The sequence below is a fragment of the Hyperoodon ampullatus genome (genome assembly GCF_949752795.1).
Source record: "Hyperoodon ampullatus genome assembly, chromosome: 16".
Lineage (NCBI taxonomy): Eukaryota > Metazoa > Chordata > Mammalia > Artiodactyla > Ziphiidae > Hyperoodon > Hyperoodon ampullatus.
In genome coordinates, this window is record NC_136929.1 from 73,337,376 (window position 1) to 73,355,578 (window position 18,203).

General features: G+C 43.6%; 1 protein-coding gene across 1 annotated transcript in view; it reads right to left on the minus strand.

Annotated features, from left to right (window-relative positions):
* Window positions 1-1,212: 1,212 nt before the first annotated feature.
* Window positions 1,213-18,203, minus strand: part of LOC307065020 (protein POLR1D-like) — a 42,630-nt gene continuing 25,639 nt past the window's right edge. The window contains exons 2-3 of the mRNA XM_079721773.1: window positions 17,523-17,597; window positions 1,213-1,618 (exon numbers count right to left, since the gene is read on the minus strand). Of these exons, the coding sequence (XP_079577899.1) occupies window positions 1,351-1,618; window positions 17,523-17,597 (343 nt within the window). The 3' untranslated portion in view covers window positions 1,213-1,350. The remainder of the gene's footprint in view (window positions 1,619-17,522; window positions 17,598-18,203) is intronic.

Below are 18,203 nucleotides of genomic sequence, written 5' to 3' on the forward strand. Positions count from 1 at the left end.
ATATGGACTACAGTCATATGAGCCAAATGATTCTTCTTGCATGTTTGAAAGGAAAGGGTGTTTGTACGGAGTCATGGGGTGAGGCCGGGGTCTGGGGGAGAAGGGTGCACAGAGTGGGCAAGCTCTGGGCTTGTGCCCCTGAGCTTTCGGCTCCGAGCAGACTGACCAGGTGTGGCAGAGCAGCTCGGCGGGGGGAGCAGTATGCGTCCGTCCAACACCCCAAAGCTAGCTTTGCGGATGTGCTCCTTTCTAGCGCTTAGAAAGGGTTTTTTCTCGGCTGCCAGGAAGCAGGGAGTGGGGCTGCGTTGAGTGATTATCTGGGAGCAGCCAGGCATAAGCTCAGATGCTTTGGAAGATTGGGGGGGGGTATGGACAGAGAGATTCTTCTTAGATTCTTCTTCCTTTTGTGGATGGGGGAAGAGGGTGCTTGGTGACATTTTCCTGAGAATGCAAGGAAGAATACAGGTTTGAAAGGTTTATAATTGTATGTTAGAACAGAGCCACACCAATACTGAAAAAACAAAAACAGGCATGGTAAACACACTTTTATTTAAAATTCAGATTTCTGAAACAACTACACTAAGAGTGGCATCGTAGGTCTTTAGCTAAATAAGACATAGCACGAAAATAATGTTCGCTTTAACTTTTGAAAGTTCTTTTAAAAGCACCACTTAAAACGTACATATTCCCCCCCAAAATTAAATGTAGAAAAACTGTTCTATCTCAGGAATGAGTTTGAGAATGCACAAGGAAACCACAGAGACAACTTTTCAACCTCTGGTTATAGATAGGGAGCACTAAATTCAAGAGGATTTGGAGATTTTCCTACATTGTTCACTTAAAGGACCACAGGTGCAGTGCTATCAGAGTTTCTTGGTAAATTTCTAGCCCTTTTCGTAAATATGGTTACTGGCCAGATTTCTAAAACTTAAATTTGTCACCCAAACAAGTAAAGTATAGGATTTACAAGTATTTTATTTTTTGAGAAATTTTGAGAAAGGACCACAAGTGCAGCACACCAAAAAATAAGTGGAACTAGTTTTAATAACCTCTGAAAACTTTTAAGTTCTATATTTATTTTGAAACCAACTTCCAAACAAGACAGAATAAAATCAACACATATGTATACTACACCGCTGAAGCAGCTTAAACTTGCCAAGGCATCTTCAGAGCGTTCCCTTTGAACTCTTTCCTTGGAGCCTCAGGTGATCTTCCGCTGTCACAACAGCGGCCCTGCTGGAAGATTCCTCTTGGGTGTTTGCGCTGCCAGCGCGGCCTGTCCTCAGCCCCGTCTCTGCACCAGCCCAGGCCCGGGTGCCGGGACGGTCGCACTCGCCCTGCGTCCCTGCCTCACCGCTTGCTGGATCGCTTCTGGGACTTCTCCGGGCTGCCCCGCTTCCCCGGCGGAGAACGACGGGCTTGGCCTCGAGCGTGGACCCTGTGCCTGTATGGGTGGGTTCTGTGCTTCTGCCGGCTTTCCTCCTTCGGGTCCTGGCTTTTCTCAGGTTCCTTATTGCCCTCTTTTTGTTCGTGGTCTTGCTCTTTCTGGGAGGGCAGTGTGTTCTTAATTGTGTTAAGTAGAAATCTTTTGTTTGCACCAGCAAGAGGACACTTCATCCTGGGGGAAAAAACAATCACAAATCAAACACTGACTCCAAAGCTGAACCCTCCGCTCGTGGCAAGTGCCAAAGAACTCTGCTTCCACAGAATGGAGTTTCTGAATTTGTTCAGCTTTCCTTGCATGCCACCTAGTGTAAACTCTGAGCACAAGGGGGAAAACCCAAGACACTTAGAATTCTGGAGACAGACTGGCTGGACCTTATCTGAAGACTTTAACCCTTTCTTCCTTGTTGGGACTAACTTTCCCAACAAGTACCACGATGTTATGTATAGGTGTTGACCACAACCCAAATTACCTGAGTCATTTAATAGTATCTCCTTATACCATAAATGCCTGATTTGACTAGAATCTGCATTTTTAGTTAAATTTATGGTGGCTTGTTTTTAAATATCAAAGAAGAAGGATCAGTCCCTCCCTGAGGAACAAAAAAAGTATAGCTTGCTATATCTTGAATACTGGAGCTACACGATCTACTCTAGAAGTAAAAATATCTAAAGAATCTATTAAATGCGATAATCACCTTTTACCCTCTAAAAAAGTTTCTATTTCAGGACTTTCTGTTTCAGAGTCTGTGCTCTGTCCGGGAGCACTGTTCACACATCTACCCTCTGGGTGAATTTCTGTGCAGTGTACATTTCAGGGGCTCCGTGAGTCAAGTTCACCCAGGAGGAAGGATGTAACTGGTTAAATCGTTAATTTACATGTTTAGGTATATTTATATACTCAGTATTTGTTTTATTTTTCAGGTGTAGTAAACCTTTCATTTTCGAAAAGAAAACCCCACACAGATGAAAACCTGAATACTTCTCTTGGCCTTGAGCCAAGGAGGATGCCGATCCGTCCGAATCATGTTACTCAGGGTGGCTGGTAGTAAACAAAACTGAGTGTAGTATTCCATAATCTCCACCTTTGTATCAAACTTTGATTCAAGGAGAATCCCACGCAGTACCTCAAAAGCAACCCACCAGCAGCCCCACTGCAGTGATTTTCTCGTGGAAGAGATATGTAAGGGGTCACTAGCCAAGTGTCCCTGTTATGGAGGTCAGGCCACCTCAGGCAACCAGAATGGCACTGAATCTGTTAGTAAAAGGAGGAGGAAAGGGGCTTGCCCGGTGGCACAGCAGTTGAGAGTCCGCCTGCCGATGCAAGGGACACGGGTTCGTGCCCCAGTCCGGGAAGATCCCACATGCCGCGGAGCGGCTGGGCCCGTGAGCCACGACCGCTGAGCCTGTGCGTCCGGAGCCTGTGCTCCGCAACGGGAGAGGCCACAGCAGTGAGAGGCCCGCATACCGCAAAAAAAAAAAAAAAAAAAGGAGGGGAAAAAAGAAAAGAAAATGGCTCCTGCTGTGGATAAGCAGCTCTTGAGCCTGCGTGGAGGGAAAGTACCCGCGAGGTCTCGGAAGTGGTGTGCGCGCCCACGTGCTGGTGTGCTTAACGCTCAAGCTGGGAAGCGTGACGGGGAATGAGCGGCGGTGAGGAGGAGACGGACTCAGAGCAAAGGACGCAGGGAGCAGCAGAAGCCGTGGGAACGCTGGGTGGGGACGGCACCGGAGGTTTGGTTTTCCTTTACTGCTGAAGTTCAGAAGCCACAGTGATGAGCAAAGAAGAAAGGCAACAACAGAGAGCAAAGAAAACCCCCGGTTCTGCGTGAGGCGGGGGGAGGCTGAGCTTCCAGAAGAGCGCGCCAGCATGACGCTCCTCAGGGGCCCCAAGGCACAGCCACGTGTACCTCCCAGAGGTGCAGGGTCAGGACGCCTGTGCAGTTAGGAGGGACGGCCAGGCTCTGACCTCAGTGACTTTACAGGATCATCAGTGCATCCAGGCACTGACTGGCTGACGACACCTGGACCCCCGCATTTGCAAGCTCTGCAAAGATTCAGAAGAGCACGACACACGCGTGTGTTACAGGGCGGCACAACTGCACCAGCCTGCGGGAGGGGACTGCCCTGCAATGCGGAACACAGAGAGCCCAGGCGCCCCTCTTTGCCAGCTGTGGCCAGGGCTCACTGTAGGAGCCAATCATCTTCATGAGCAATGGAGTACCGATCTCTCTTGGACGGGGCGGACTAGAAACGGCTGGTGCAAAACAGCCAGCTACAGAAGAACTCTGGGGCCTTTTCAACGCAGTGGGTCGTCAGTGCTGGTAAAACTGGTCAGTTCTTGTCTGGATTAAACAAAGAAAGAAGGTGATTACTGCCAGATGGGACAGTAACCCAAGATATTAAAACCTTTGGAAACTGCTGGCGCATTCAACTGCATTTTGCCATCTTCCACGTGAGGTCGTCTCCAGCACCACATGCTTGCCTGAGATGGACAGAGCTCCTCCTGGGCTAGAGACCGGCAGGCTTCATGCTGTGAGCGGGGGCCACGTCGGAGGAGGCATCCCTAGCGCCCCGCTGCTCGTGTAACCCGCCGACTCAACACAGGGACCAGAAGAGCTAGCGTAGGATGAGGTGGTGTTCTGGAACAAAGTCCACAAGAAAACCGGCCTTTACATTGCTTTTTCACATCGAAGATGCGAATTTTAATGCTGTTGTGCCTAGGTTGTGTCCACCTTCAAGGTGAAAAGTCAAGCATGGCTTGGAGAGAACTTGGTTTACTTGGGTGGGGGGAGGAGTGGGGGGGTATGAAAGCGACTCCCCCAGATACGCCAGGACACATTTTAGACATGGTGACAAGTGCTCACCCACACTCCACTGATAAATGAGGCAGGACAACGAGATTGGGGGGCCGGGGGGAGGGGAGCAGTTGAGGGCAGATGTGAAGGGACACGTGGCAAATGATTCCATATAAAGTATAAAATCTGCACTGAATGTACTGAAGCATAAGGAGAATAACATCAATGCTGAACATGAGGAAGTCCCTTGCAGAGAGCGGCTCTGGCCTATAATGTGGTCATTGATTTTGCGGAATCTCACCGCCAGTTGTCCTACGGCTACAAAGTCATGCAACACAGTATACACACGTGCTCTGGAATCATAGGCCAGACCTTGGGCATGTTAAATAATCTCCCTGTTGTCTCTCATCTATTTAATGGGGACAATAGTGACCATTTTAGGGGACCGGATGCAGATCAAAGGAGTGAGAATGTGCTCAGAACAATGCCTGACGCACAACAAGTGCTTGGTAAAGGTTAGCTCAGTGTGCGTCCTAGTCCTCCGACTCAATTCGCTTTGTGACCATGGGAAAGTTACTTAATGCCTCTGTGCCTCACTTTTCTATTTGTAAATGGAAGCAATAGAAGTATCCACCTATTGCAAGGGTCTAATGAGATAATGCATAAAGCACTTAGCGCAGGGCCTGGCATATGGTAAATCTTCAATAAATGTTACCTATGGGGCTATGATTTCTTATGCATAATTCCAAAATTTGAAAACCAAGTTCTTTTTCTTTCTTTTTTTTTTTTTTTTTTGCGGTACGCGGGCCTCTCACTGTTGTGGCCTCTCCCGTTGCGGAGCACAGGCTCCGGACGCGCAGGCTCAGCGGCCATGGCTCACGGGCCCAGCCGCTCCGCGGCATGTGGGATCTTCCTGGACCGGGGCACAAACCCGTGTCCCCTGCATCGGCAGGCAGACTCTCAACCACTGCGCCACCAGGGAAGCCCCCAAGTTCTTTTTCTGATACGACAACTCGTTTGGCAGCCAGACCTGGCCTAACCTGATGCTGGGCACTTCTTTCTACTCTGTATCCCATTTGAGGGAAGCGTTCATATGCTTTGCTGAGGAAATGATCATGTGTTGAACAAGTACCATTGGGGTATTTGTTGTGCATGCTGTCTGGGCTATAGTACCTATCTAAAATGTGAAAATATCTAAATTTAGAAACTTATCTGGATCTGAGAGCTTTAAACAAGGGATTGTGGACCCATATTATTACTATTCACTCTCCCTTCATGAAAAAGAATATATATAGCACTCAAGTTAATACATCAGGGATTCGTCCATGATGGAAACTCCAGACAGCTAAGTCTCAAATCACCTGGGATAATAATTTAATCAAGAACAGAGAAGAATGTCTGATGTTTCTCCATGAAAAAAAAATGATTAAAAAATGAAAAGAACCTGAGCCATCAAGAAAATCGAATAAGATGTTTTACAGAAATGTTCATAAAAATGGTTACAATTTTAAAGTTTTGGTGCTTCAGATGGTTAAACTTCTGTATCTGCAAGTTTCACTTTCCAGGATATCTCAATTCTCCATTGATATCAGAGTCAGTGGGCTACTGGGTAGTACCTCTGAGCTTATCATTTGCATTTCCTAATGGTCTATAGACTCTGTTTGTAGATGGTCCTCGGGTATAACTAACACTGGAGGCTGGAGTAAGTGGGTGGTCTCGAAGGTCCTTCCACTTTTGAGTTTCTCTGCGCACGCTCTGTATGTTGGCCCTTCAGAAAGTGACCCTCCTCTCCTTCATCACATTAGGAAATTATTTCATTGCTCTCTGTCTCCTTGTTTCTCAGCTCTCTTTTAGTGCCATGTTTTTCTGTATCTGAGATGACACAATAAGCTAGCGTTAGATCCTCAACCGTCCTAAAGCCTTCTTTGTATCAGCATCCAGGCAAAAGCCTGAGCCCTGCGGCATGGGCACAGGCCTGGCTGCTGGGTGGGTCTGTACCGGCTTTGTCCCTGGCTGCGCCCAGGGATGTGGGGTGGGGACCACAGGAGGCCACAGGATGGGCAGCTGCTTTCCTGTGGAACTCTGACCCCAACTCTGTTGACTTTCTCACGCTGGCTAGTTACTTTTGTTTTGGGTTCATTTTTGATTTTAGAAAGTTATACTAGCTCATGTGGGAAGAGCCAGATTTAAGGTGCTAACAACATAAATGGATATAAAACTCTAAATAGAATGAGACTGGTTAAAACTGCTCTAGAAAGTACCCATGACAGCACTGTCAGACTCAAGAGCTGGCATCCTATCCACGTTAAACCTGACAAGGGGAGCGAGTCCCTTCACTTTCAAAGCTGTGAGCCCAGAGGCTGAGATGAAGGGCTCCGAGGCCAGGGCTGTAAGCCTTTCAGCTTCTTTCCCTTTTTCTCGAGTAGGCACGCTGTGTAACACTGTGTAACACTGTGTAACGCCATCTGCAAAAATGAGGCTCTTTCTCCCCGCAGGTATCATACTCAACTTAGGAAAACCAGTAAATTATAAAACAAATCTAGAGAACAGAGGGGAAAGATAAATGCAGTTACTTTTTCTTTTTGATTTTCATACTTGTGTCTCTCTGCTGCCGAAGGACAGAGGTAGTAATAGCTAACGTTCTGCAGATACAGACCTGCCACGTTTGTGTCTAAAGTAGTTTCATGGGCTTCCCTGGTGGCGCAGTGGTTGAGAGTCCGCCTGCCGATGCAGGGGACACGGGTTCGTGCCCCGGTCCGGGAAGATCCCACATGCCGCGGAGCGGCTGGGCCCGTGAGCCATGGCCGCTGAGCCTGCGCGTCCGGCGCCTGTGCTCCACAACGGGAGAGGCCACAACAGTGAGAGGAACGCGTACCGCAAAAAAAGAAAAAAAAATAAATTTAATCTAACGTAGTTTCATGAATGTGACCCCTCAAATAGTGACACGTGACCACTAGCCAATGAGAACGACGACAGCGGTGTTGCTGACACTGACGTGTTGCTGACACACTCCCTGCGCCAACGCCTCACTCCATCTCTCCGCCGTCTCCCCTCTTACAGATGCACAAGAGGCAAAGCGCCTTATCCAGGCTCCCAAGCTGGAAGGACGTGGAGCTGGGACTGGAACCAGAGTCCGCCTTCCCAGCACCATCCCAGCTGGAACAGAAGGGGCAGACGAGAGAAAGCCACCTGCGGAGTCAGCACACGGCCCAAAGCAGGCAGGGAAGGAAACCGTGGGTGACAAGCTGTCCGCGCGCTGCCTGCCGGGGCTGTGCGCTGCCCGCCGGGGCTGCTCTGTTTGGGACAGACTCCTAGAGGCAGATCTAAGTCGGCTAAGAGCGCTGGCCGTGCGGGAGCCCAGGTGAGTCTGACACAGACAAGGACCAAGGCACCGAACTCCCTGCACACACGTGACTTGGAGATTTGTGAAGTACATCAGACTGTAGGAAACTATGGTTCCTCTTCTTCTGTTTAGGGAAATAGAGCCTTGGGATCGTGGAAGCCGGGTTCAGTGCACTGTGCCCCGATTCATTCCTTTATTCTACGGCCAGAGCCCTTTCCACGCCAGCAAACGGCATCTTATCTTCCATTCTGCACGTTGCTTTGCATGATCACGGATGTACGTCTAAAGTAACAGCCACAGAAAGAAGCACAACTACACTTCAACACTCCAAGGAACCAGGTAATACTTTTGATCTGATGCTGTGGTTGGTTACAGCTCATCTTGTTTAACACACAGTGAACACCGTAACCACCCATGGCGCCACAGGTTATACTTTGGCAATCAAATGCCTTAGCCATCGAGAAGGTCTTTTATAGTGTTTTAATCCCCACAGCGACTCTGTTAATCCTTAATTACATTGCATACAACAGGCCTGAGGCCTGAGGCAGGTTTTCAGTATGCTCCGTCTCCACCACTACACCCAAAAGTAATGAAAAATCGTTGACATACGTGTACATATATATCTGCAGTATTTATTTTTAAAAATCTGAGAATCTTTCATATGTAAGGCACTGTGCTAGGTCCTGCAGCCAAAATAAATACCAGGCTACCTGTCTGTGTTGACTCTCTTTAGGAGACGGCCAGGAGGAACAGAAGGTGTGACCAGGCGAGGGTCAGAGGCGGGGGTGTGAGTAGCGGGGCCCTGGGATGGACAGGGCACGATCCCTGGCCCCTGGCTCCCTCTGTAGGACAGGTCGTTTCTGTAGCCGTGTAAGCCACCGAGAGCTCATTCAGGGCTCCCTGATCCACTTTCATAACCAGACAGGAAGGGGATGTGAACGTGGGAAGCAGAGGCAGGACTCACGGCGCTGTGTGCTGGCAGTAACCACAGAAGGGAGGCTCTAGACAAGAAGGATCCGTCCTGGTCCCATCAGCAGTTAACCAGGACTTAGGAAACCTCTTTGGGCTCCACATTCTTTAACTGGAAAATAAAGGCTCTGGATCTCCGCGGCCCTGAAATACTGCCAGGAGCCTCACCCACGAGTCAGTGTGAAACTCGAGCCCTCCCTGCCCTCCCTGCTGGTTCCAGCATGTGGTCTGGTGCTCAGCTGCAGGCTTGTCCACGTCCACCTGTGCGTGAGCAACTTCAGGGCCGGGACAGTGAGGCTTCTGTACCGCTGCCTGTGCCTGGCCTCTTAACATGCCGACTGGTACTGAGCGAATCTTCAAACGAATAAAAACACCACGTGCCTCAGTGGAGACTGGGGCAATGATTTGCTTCCCAATAATCAAAAGCTGATTACGTAAAATGGAAGGAAATGTAGGTGGTGCTCCCCCTAATCACCAGATGGACCCCAAGCCAAACAGAAGAGCACCGAAAACATCACTCCCCTTAAAACAACTGGGTAAAGAAAACTGAAAAATCATTTTCTCTCAAATTCAATCTTTGGAAGTTTTTGTACCAAAACATAAGCCTCTCCAACGAATAAGGCTGAAATCATACAGGCAGTAGACTCAAGCATTATACTGGGCAAAGATCAGCTGAAGTGAACGTGACCAGAATAAAAACAGCTTTGTAGACAATGAAGCTGAGCAAATTTCTGAAATTTGTCCTTATAAATTCCTTTATGTTGACTGAAAGGAAGTCACGAGGGCCAATATTTCAGCTTCTCTGAGGCTTCTGTCAAGAACAGCTTCTCAAGAGATTCTTTTGCTGAAATACATCCAAGGAAGTATATAGCACCAAATGGTTTCTTTCTTTACACTACAAAAAATGGCATCCCAGTTACATTTTCTTTAGTTCAGCAGTCTCTTTCTGGCAACGGCTCAACTACCTCACTTAAGATCTCTCTCATGCAGTATCCAAGAGGAGAAAATAATGTCACTCACTCTAATTCTGTTTCAAATTTTAAAGCCAATGTGAAGATCTTCTAGATGCTTAGAAACGCACACCATCGCCTGCTAGTAACTGGCCGATTGTCTGCTCTTTTTGGGTATCTGTCCACTTGACAGGGATGGGTCTTGGGACTCCTGTGGCTGGCCACCTGTCTGCTCCTGGGAGGAGTGTGGGAATGCTCCCAATTCTGCAGAGCAGGTTGGTATCATTCTTTTTAATAAATAGGTATTAGCATAGTGTTTTTCACATTTGTGTGCACTTTAGAATCACCTGGGTATCTTTTTAAAACCCCAAAGCTCAGGCCATACCCCTAACTAATAATCTTTGATGGTGGGAAACAGATACTTGTATTTTTGGAAGCTCCTCAGATGGTTACAAATGTGCAGGTAAATTTGGGAACCACTGAATTAGTGGTTAAAAGTTTTATTTACACACACACACACACACACACACGCATGCACTTACTTAAACAGATGTAGAACCAGGCGTTCCCCTGGAATGAGCAGGATGGGAAAGGCATTCTTTGTCCCAGCACCGTGGGCAGAAGCAAGTCATGGGTTTCCTTGGACCAGACCTCCCTTCACAGCCCGTCCCTGTTAGGTGTGCTGGACCAAAAGCTGCCTCAAGGAAAAGTTCTGTGAGACTGTTTGAGCTGCAAGGTGACCTAGCTGGGTATTCAGATGTAAGTGAGCTGTCAGTTCAAAGAAAACAACTCACAGTATTCACTGCTAACAATAAAGCTGAAGCTTTCGAATGGAAGAAAATTAGACTTTTGGAAAACAGTGAACTTGACAGTTTCCCAACGCTTAAATGACTTTTCTGATGAGATTAGTGGTGATATTAACAAATGTGTTTTAAAAATATTATATAATGAAATGTGTCAACATTTGGAGGAGCTTCATAACTCAGCGAACCAATTTCCAGATGACCAGTTCATGATATTACAAAAGCATGCATGAGTGGAAGATCCAGTAGAAGTGCAAGGTAGACCAAGGGATTTTATTGTAACAGCATATGAAAATCCACATTATTAAAAAGAATGTGAAGAAACTACCACTTGCTGAGGTCACTTGCAAGTAGTGATGCAGTATAAAAGAATACCCCAATTTTCTGAAAATGCTACTGAAGCACTTCTTCCTTTTCCAAACACGTATCTGTGTGAAATCAGAGTCTCTTCATATACTTCAATCGAAATAACATATTACAACAGATTGACTGCAGAGGCAGATAGGAAAATCTAGGTGTCTTTGATAAGCCAGACATTAAAGAGGTTTGCAAAAATATTAAACAGTGCCACTCTACGGAATAGGTAAAATTTTGCAAACATAGCTATTTTTATAAAAATATTATCTACACATGTAACATGTTTATAATTTTTTTAAATCAATAAATACTTTAAAGTTGCTCAGTTTTAATTTCTAATACAGTAAATACCGATAGATATAACCCATGTAAAAAAGTTCTGTGGGGTCCTGAGTAATTTTCAAGAGTGTAAAGGATCCTAAAGACCCAAAAGTTTGAGAACTACTGTTATGAGAGTTGAAAAAAAATAGCAGTGTCAACAGGAATGCTTGCTTGTCTTGTCACCTCATGGGAGAGTGTGAGTTTCCCATCCTGTTCTCCCAGGATCCACCTCTTATAAATCTGGAGTGTCTTACTTTGTCTGCCATTTTTTACTCTCTTTTCAACATCCTTCTCCCGCCCTTCTTGGGAAGAGGCTGCTAGTTACCCCCCAGTATCCGTTCTTCCTTTCTTCTGTAGTAAAAGAACTTCAGATTTTATCTGGCACATGACTGACTGAGAAAAAAAGACTGAGTTCCTGGCCTTGTAGCTGGTGTAGACATGAGACTAAATTCTGGCCAATGGGGTCCATGTAGAAATGGCACAGACGACTCCTGGGAAGTGTGCTTGAAGGAGGCGGGGGCATGCCTCTTCCTCTTCTTCCTTTCTGCTAACTAAAATGTGGAAAAGAATCGCACCCTTTGCTTGGGAGATTTGGAAAACTGGAAGGAGCCCGGGTCCTCCATAACTCTGGAACAGCCAATCTAACTGATATGATACCCAGAGAGTAGGTCAGTCAGTACCCGACAGATCTCAAGCTGGCCTGTGCATATGGCAACTCTTCTCAGGAAAAGCAGAGCTGATGTTGACAGACTAGTTCTTTGACCCTCAGAAAGTTCTACCAAGCCAGTAAGTGGCACTAAGGTGGTCAGGATAAATGACTTCCATCAGGGGAGCTGCCGGGTAACAAGTGACCCCCTTCACCACTCCTCATCTGGCAAGAACCCTGACTGATATTTTCTCATCCACTTGTCAAGTCATCGGAATTTATGATTTAGCTTTAGGCTGATTCTTTCACAAAAGGTATTAAAATGGACCGGTGACTACTGTCAGCCCGATCAAGGTCCTGCCTTACACCAAAACCCAAAGCAGCCTGCCCCTACCAAAGTCTGCATGAATCTAATTCATATTAGTAGAGGCACCTTATCTCTCCTCTCTTAAGGACAGAGGGATGGAAAGAAGATAAGAGAAATAAGAAATAACATGTATTGGTGAAGACGTGAAGAAAATGGGACACTTGTGCACTGTTGGTGGGAATGTAAATTGGTGCAGCCACTACGGAAAGCAGTATGGAGCTTCCTCAAAAAATTAAAAAATAGAACTACCGTATGATCCAGCAATTCTACTTCTGGGTATTTATCTGAAGAAAAAGAAAACACTAACTCGAAAAGATATCTGCACCCACGTGTTCATTGCAGCTTTATTTACAACAGCCAAGATATGGAAAGAAGCTAAGTGTCCACTGATGCGTGAATGGATAAATTGTGGTATACACATACAATGGAATACTATTCAGGCATAAAAAAAGAATGAAATCTTGCCATGTGTGGCAACACGGATGGACCTTGAGGACGTTACGCTAAGTGAAATAAGTCTAACAGAGAAGGACAGATACCGTACGATCTCACTTATATGTGGAATCCTAAAAAAAAAAAAAAATCAAGCTCATAGATAACAGAGAGCAGATTGGTGGTCGCCAGAGGCAGGGGTAAGGGAGTCAAGGGGTCAAAAGGTAAAAGGAAAAAAGCCAACCACACAGGTGGTTATATACACCAAGTCAGGAGATGTGACGAATCAACAATTAACTGGAGCAGTCAACCATTTAAATCTATGTTCCTCCTTAGTTAGTTCCAGCTAGCAAAAAAAAAGGATACGCTCATTCTTGTCAATACAACTTCTAATGTTTAAGGAATTATAATTCTGTCACTGACAAATAAGATTTGTAACTGCAATTTAAAAATAGCAATGTCGTATCTAAAAATCTTGTGGGATATTTAAAAATATGGCATTTAAATTTATACATGAAAAAAACTGTATTTGAGGAAAAATGCATAGACATGGTAGAAAACGTTGACCATTCAATGAGTATCCTTTGTCTGAAATGGGCATTGAAACTGATATTCACTCCACCTGGCCTGGTACATCTAGAACATTTATTTATTTTAGTCCAGACCAGTTAGATGGCACTTTATATGGCAATAGAAAATCCAAACAAACGAAAAAAGAAGTTAAGAGCAGATTTAACTAACATTTAGTAACTGACTGCTCCATGCCGGGAACTATGCTGAGTGTTTCCACATACATTATCTCACCAAATTTTTACATATCCTTCTAGGAGGTCGCTATTTCACTGAAATCTAAAATGATTACAAATGTTACACAAAGATTGACTCACATTGGATCATTTCATCTTATTATACCACTGCATCCATAAATATATCAGAATGAACTTCTAAAAGATAATAGCTTTTAAAAAATAAAATAACAGCCATCCTATTATCACACCTAAAAAAAAATCAACATCAGTTCCTTAATATCATCAAATACCCTTGTTTCAATTAGTTTGGATAAGGATCCAAACAAGGTATACACATGGATGTGTCTCAAATCTATTAAGTCATAGGATACTCCTCCTCCTTTTCTCCTTGCAGTTCATTTGTTAAAGCAACTGGTTGGTTTGTCCTGTAGAATTCCCCACATTTTTGTAATTTTATCTCTATAATATCATTTAGTATGTTCCTCTGACCTCTATTTCCTGCAAACTAGTAGTTCTAACTAGAGACTTGATCAGATTCATGTTCAAGTTCTTTACAAGGATGTCCCATAAGTGGTGGTACCCTCTTCCTATTGCATCTTCTTGTGGTATAAAGATTGATGGATGAGTCCAGGTGTCGTCAGCCCGACCCACTCCTCAGAAAGTTCCCCACCAGCTTCTCATCTCATAGATTTAGCAACCGTTGAAGATCTTTGCCTAGATCCAGTGTATCGTTAGGGACTGTAGAATAACGACATTCTTTTTATTCTTAAATCAGGTTTACTGAGGTATAGTTTATACAAACTAAAATTTATCCTTTTAAGTAAATAGTGTGATGAGTTTTGACAAATGTGTGTAGTCATGTCATCATCACAACAGTCAAGATATAGAGCATCCCCAGCACCCAGAAAAGTTCTGCAGTAAATTCGGTCCTTCAGCCCCCATCTCCTGGCAACCGACGAGGGGTTTTCTGTCCCTATGGTTTTGGCTTTTCTAGAAGGTCATATAAATGGAATCTTATAATGTGTAATGTTTTGAGTCTGGCTTCTTTCATGAGCATAATGCTTCTGAGATTCATCCATGCAGTGTGTATCAGCAGTTCTCTTCCTTCTCGTTATTGATGAGTATGGAATGTATGGATGTTACAACTGTGTATCCACTCATCAGCTGATGGTCATTTGGGTTGTTTCCAGTTTTGAGCTATCATGAATAAAACTGCTATGGACATTACTGGACAGATTTTTGTGTGGGCTTACATTGTCAGCTCTCTGATAGGTGGTTAGAAGAAGAATTCTGTATGGTGAGTGCCTATGTATAAGAAACTGCCAGTTGTTTTACATTTCCACCAACAATATGTGAGCATTCTCGTTTTTCCAGATCCTCTTCTTTATTTGGTGCTGTCAGTCTTTTTTTATTTTGGCCAATCTAGTGCATGTGTAGTGAATAAGTAACTGTGGTTTTAATTGGCATTTTCCTGATAACTAATGATTTGAGCATCTTTTCAAATGCTTTTCGGCCAATTTGATATCATTTTTGGTGAAGTGTTTATTCAAATCTTCTGTCCATTTTTATTTATTTATTTATTTATTTATTTATTTATTATTTTTTTAAAAATTTATTTGTTTATTTATTTATTTATTTATTTATGGCTGTGTTGGCTCTTTGTTGCTGCACGTGGGCTTTCTCTAGTTGCTGTGAGCCGGGCTACTCTTCATTGAGGTGCTCGGGCTTTTCATTGCGGTGGCTTCTCTTGTTGCGGAGCACAGGCTCTAGGCACGCGGGCTTCAGCAGTTGTGGCTCATGGGCTCTAGAGCGCAGGCTCAGTAGTTGTGACGCACGGGCTTAGTTGCTCCGCGGCATGTGGGATCTTCCCGGACCAGGGCTTGAAGCCATGTCCCCTGCACTGGCAGGCGGATTCTTAACCACTGCGCCACCAGGGAAGCCCTTTTTGTCCATTTTTAAATTAGATAGTTTGTCTTGTAATTGAGTTGTTATTCAAGTGATGATAATCTTATTCTATAGTCCTACATTTAACAGTTGCAATTCTATAAGGAAGTCTTCTTTCACCAATTATTTTGTAACTTTGAAGTATAACTTGTACAAGGAACAGGATAAATGCTTCGCTCTTCCTCACTATTTACCAGTTTTATAATAATTTGACCCCTTAGCCTCATCCAAAAGTTTCTTGATGTGATTTTTATTATGACCTTATGGATTTAAACATATTTTAGGTTATCTCAATCACTATTGCTTTATTCTTTGATGATTAAATTATCCCATCTTTGACTAGTGGGAGGCCTTTCAAGTTGGTTCCTGTGTCTTTCTGACATGACTACAGTAGTCTTTGACAGTTTTACTTTCTGATCTGATAAGATTTTCTGGCTCTTCTTATACATTTCCTATCTATATAGTAAACAGTTTGGTCTTGCCCACAGAGAGGTCTGGCCTTTGCCCTGGCTTCTGGGAGGTAATATCAATTCTGGGAGGCAATGTCATACCTGATAGAAACGGCTTTGTTTAGGGTGGAGCTGGCCACAACTGATAGTCTTACAGGGAGGGCTGGCCATGCCAGAGACAAACCACATGATTGAGGGTGGGAATCTGGGGTACTGTGGTATTAGTCAAACTGGAGACTGATATCAATCATGTGAGCAATCAATCAATCATACCTAAGTAATGGAACCCCAATAAAAACTTTGGACACCGAGGCTCAGGTACACTTCCTTGGTTGTCAGTATGCCAAGTGTGTTGTCACATGTTGGTGCTGGGAGGGTAACGTGTGGGTCCTGACTCCACGGAGTGGACAACAGCAGCTTTGTGTCTGGAACCTTTCCAGACTATGCCCTTTGCATCCCTTATTTTGGCTGATTTTAATCTGTATCCTTTCCCTGTAATAAACTGTAACCATAAGTATAATAGCTTTCTGTGAATTGTATGTGGTCTAGCAAATTACTGAAACTGAGGATAGTTCTGGGAGCTCCCGGAACTTGCAGTTGGCATAAAAAGTGAGGGCAGTGCTGGAGGCTGTGACAGCTAGCTTGCAGTTTGGCTAACTCCAGGCTAACGGCCTCAGATCGGCAGCCAGTTATTTCTCTAAGGATCTGTCTTCTTTCAGTGAGAAATGGAATTATATATACCACAGTAGAATTTATACAGCACCCCTGGGTGCCAGGGATACTCACTGCTACTGAGTGGATGGTCATTGTTTCCAGGACTTTTCTGTGAACAGAGCTAGAAAAGCTTTTCTCTCTCTCTTTTAAAGAGGAAATCTAGCACAACTTCATACTGATATTTCCAATTAAAATTTAGGAGTACAGATTTTTATATCTTTGATTTTATATTTGTATCTTTTACACTGAAAATTTTGGTATCTATAACAAATAAATAGTTACTTATTTGCTTTATCCTACTATACAATATTTTCAGAATAACAGTATCAACATTATTACTAACAATGTGATAACTGGAAACAATTTAAGATTTCTTTCTAGTTCTTTTTTGCCTTTGGAAATACAGTCAAATTTCAGATCACCTGAAACAGTTCCTCCATGTGTGGCTAAGCCATCTACTAAATGGCTTATTGAGGTCCATTTATTTTATGTTGCTTGATTTTTAGGAATTGCCTTTTCCCTCTTATTTCTTTAACTTTGACTGAACCGTGTTTTATATTTGACATAAACCCTGTGCTTGGTTCTAAGAGTCAAATCCACAGAGATCTAGCTTCTACTCCTGTCCCATTTTTACATTTTACATGTTTTAACGGCCCACAATACTCCATTATAGTGAATTTTAAATTGTGGATAAAAGGCCTAAGCCAGCATATTTGCTGGATGCAAATGCTATTGCTAAAGTAATGCTTAGAAGAGTAGACTTGATTCTTAAGGTTAAATTCTTCCTTTGTCTATATAATTAAGTTTTAGTAAGCTCTGTTTTGTATAGAAACTGCAAAGGTAAACTTTAGTTCTATACAGCTGAACTGTCACAAAATCAAAATACTTAAAATTATAAATTTTAATTTACTGAGGACTATAATTAAGATAGAAGTTCTTAAACAACAAACACTGACATAATATTAGTCTCACTCAGGTGGCCTTAGGCACAGCAGTGTCATCATATCTCTTGGGGACTTGTGGACCAAAGGGTGACAACACCATGACAAGTGTTCTCTGTCCACAGCCCTCTGCCCACTTCCGTGGCTGCAGCCCTCAGCAGTGTCCCTACTCTACCACTTGCCTCTGAGTGAGTTCCTCTACGTCCACAGTTCTACATTCCCTGTATATGCTAAAGAAAACTTTTCTCTTTAATATATACATGAGTTTAAATTTTAAGGAAGATGACTCAAGAACTTACCAGCCCATAGCTCCCATTGTTTCTGCTCTTGTTTTCCCACGTTTTGCCTCTTTAAGTAGTTCTTCTATTGCTTTCCTGGTGGGAAAAAGGAAGAAATTTGAGAGAATTTTAGTCACCCCACTAAATTCTGAAAATCAATTTGTTCCACGTATGTGATCCTGGGAAAGAAAGAGCTTTTGAAGCGTTAAACTTCAAAATTGGGGGATAAACTTTTAAAATGTTTTTAAATGGTTGATAGTTTTGAATACATAAAAATTAAAAAGAAACCTTTTCCATATAGGGGAAGAACACTGAAGAGAAAATTAAAGGCAAAATGACGAATTATATCCATATTAAAAATGTTCAAACGCACTATTATTCTAAGAAATACTAATTAACCCAACAATGATGAATCTGTTTCTGCTCATCAGTTAGTGAGGGAGTGGAGAAATGGATATTCTTTTCTCTACCAACAGGGACTAAAGCTGATATAACATTTCTGGAGAACAACTGGAAACATGATAAAGAGCCTTAAAAATAAAACATACATGTTGACCTAAAAATTCCACCTAATTCTAAGAAAAATTCAACTAAGTATATAAAACTATGTGTACAAGGATACTCATTCAAGAACTTAACAGCTAAAGAAAAAGAATAGAAAGCTTAAATGGTTACTAAAAAGGGATTGTTTAAATAAATCAT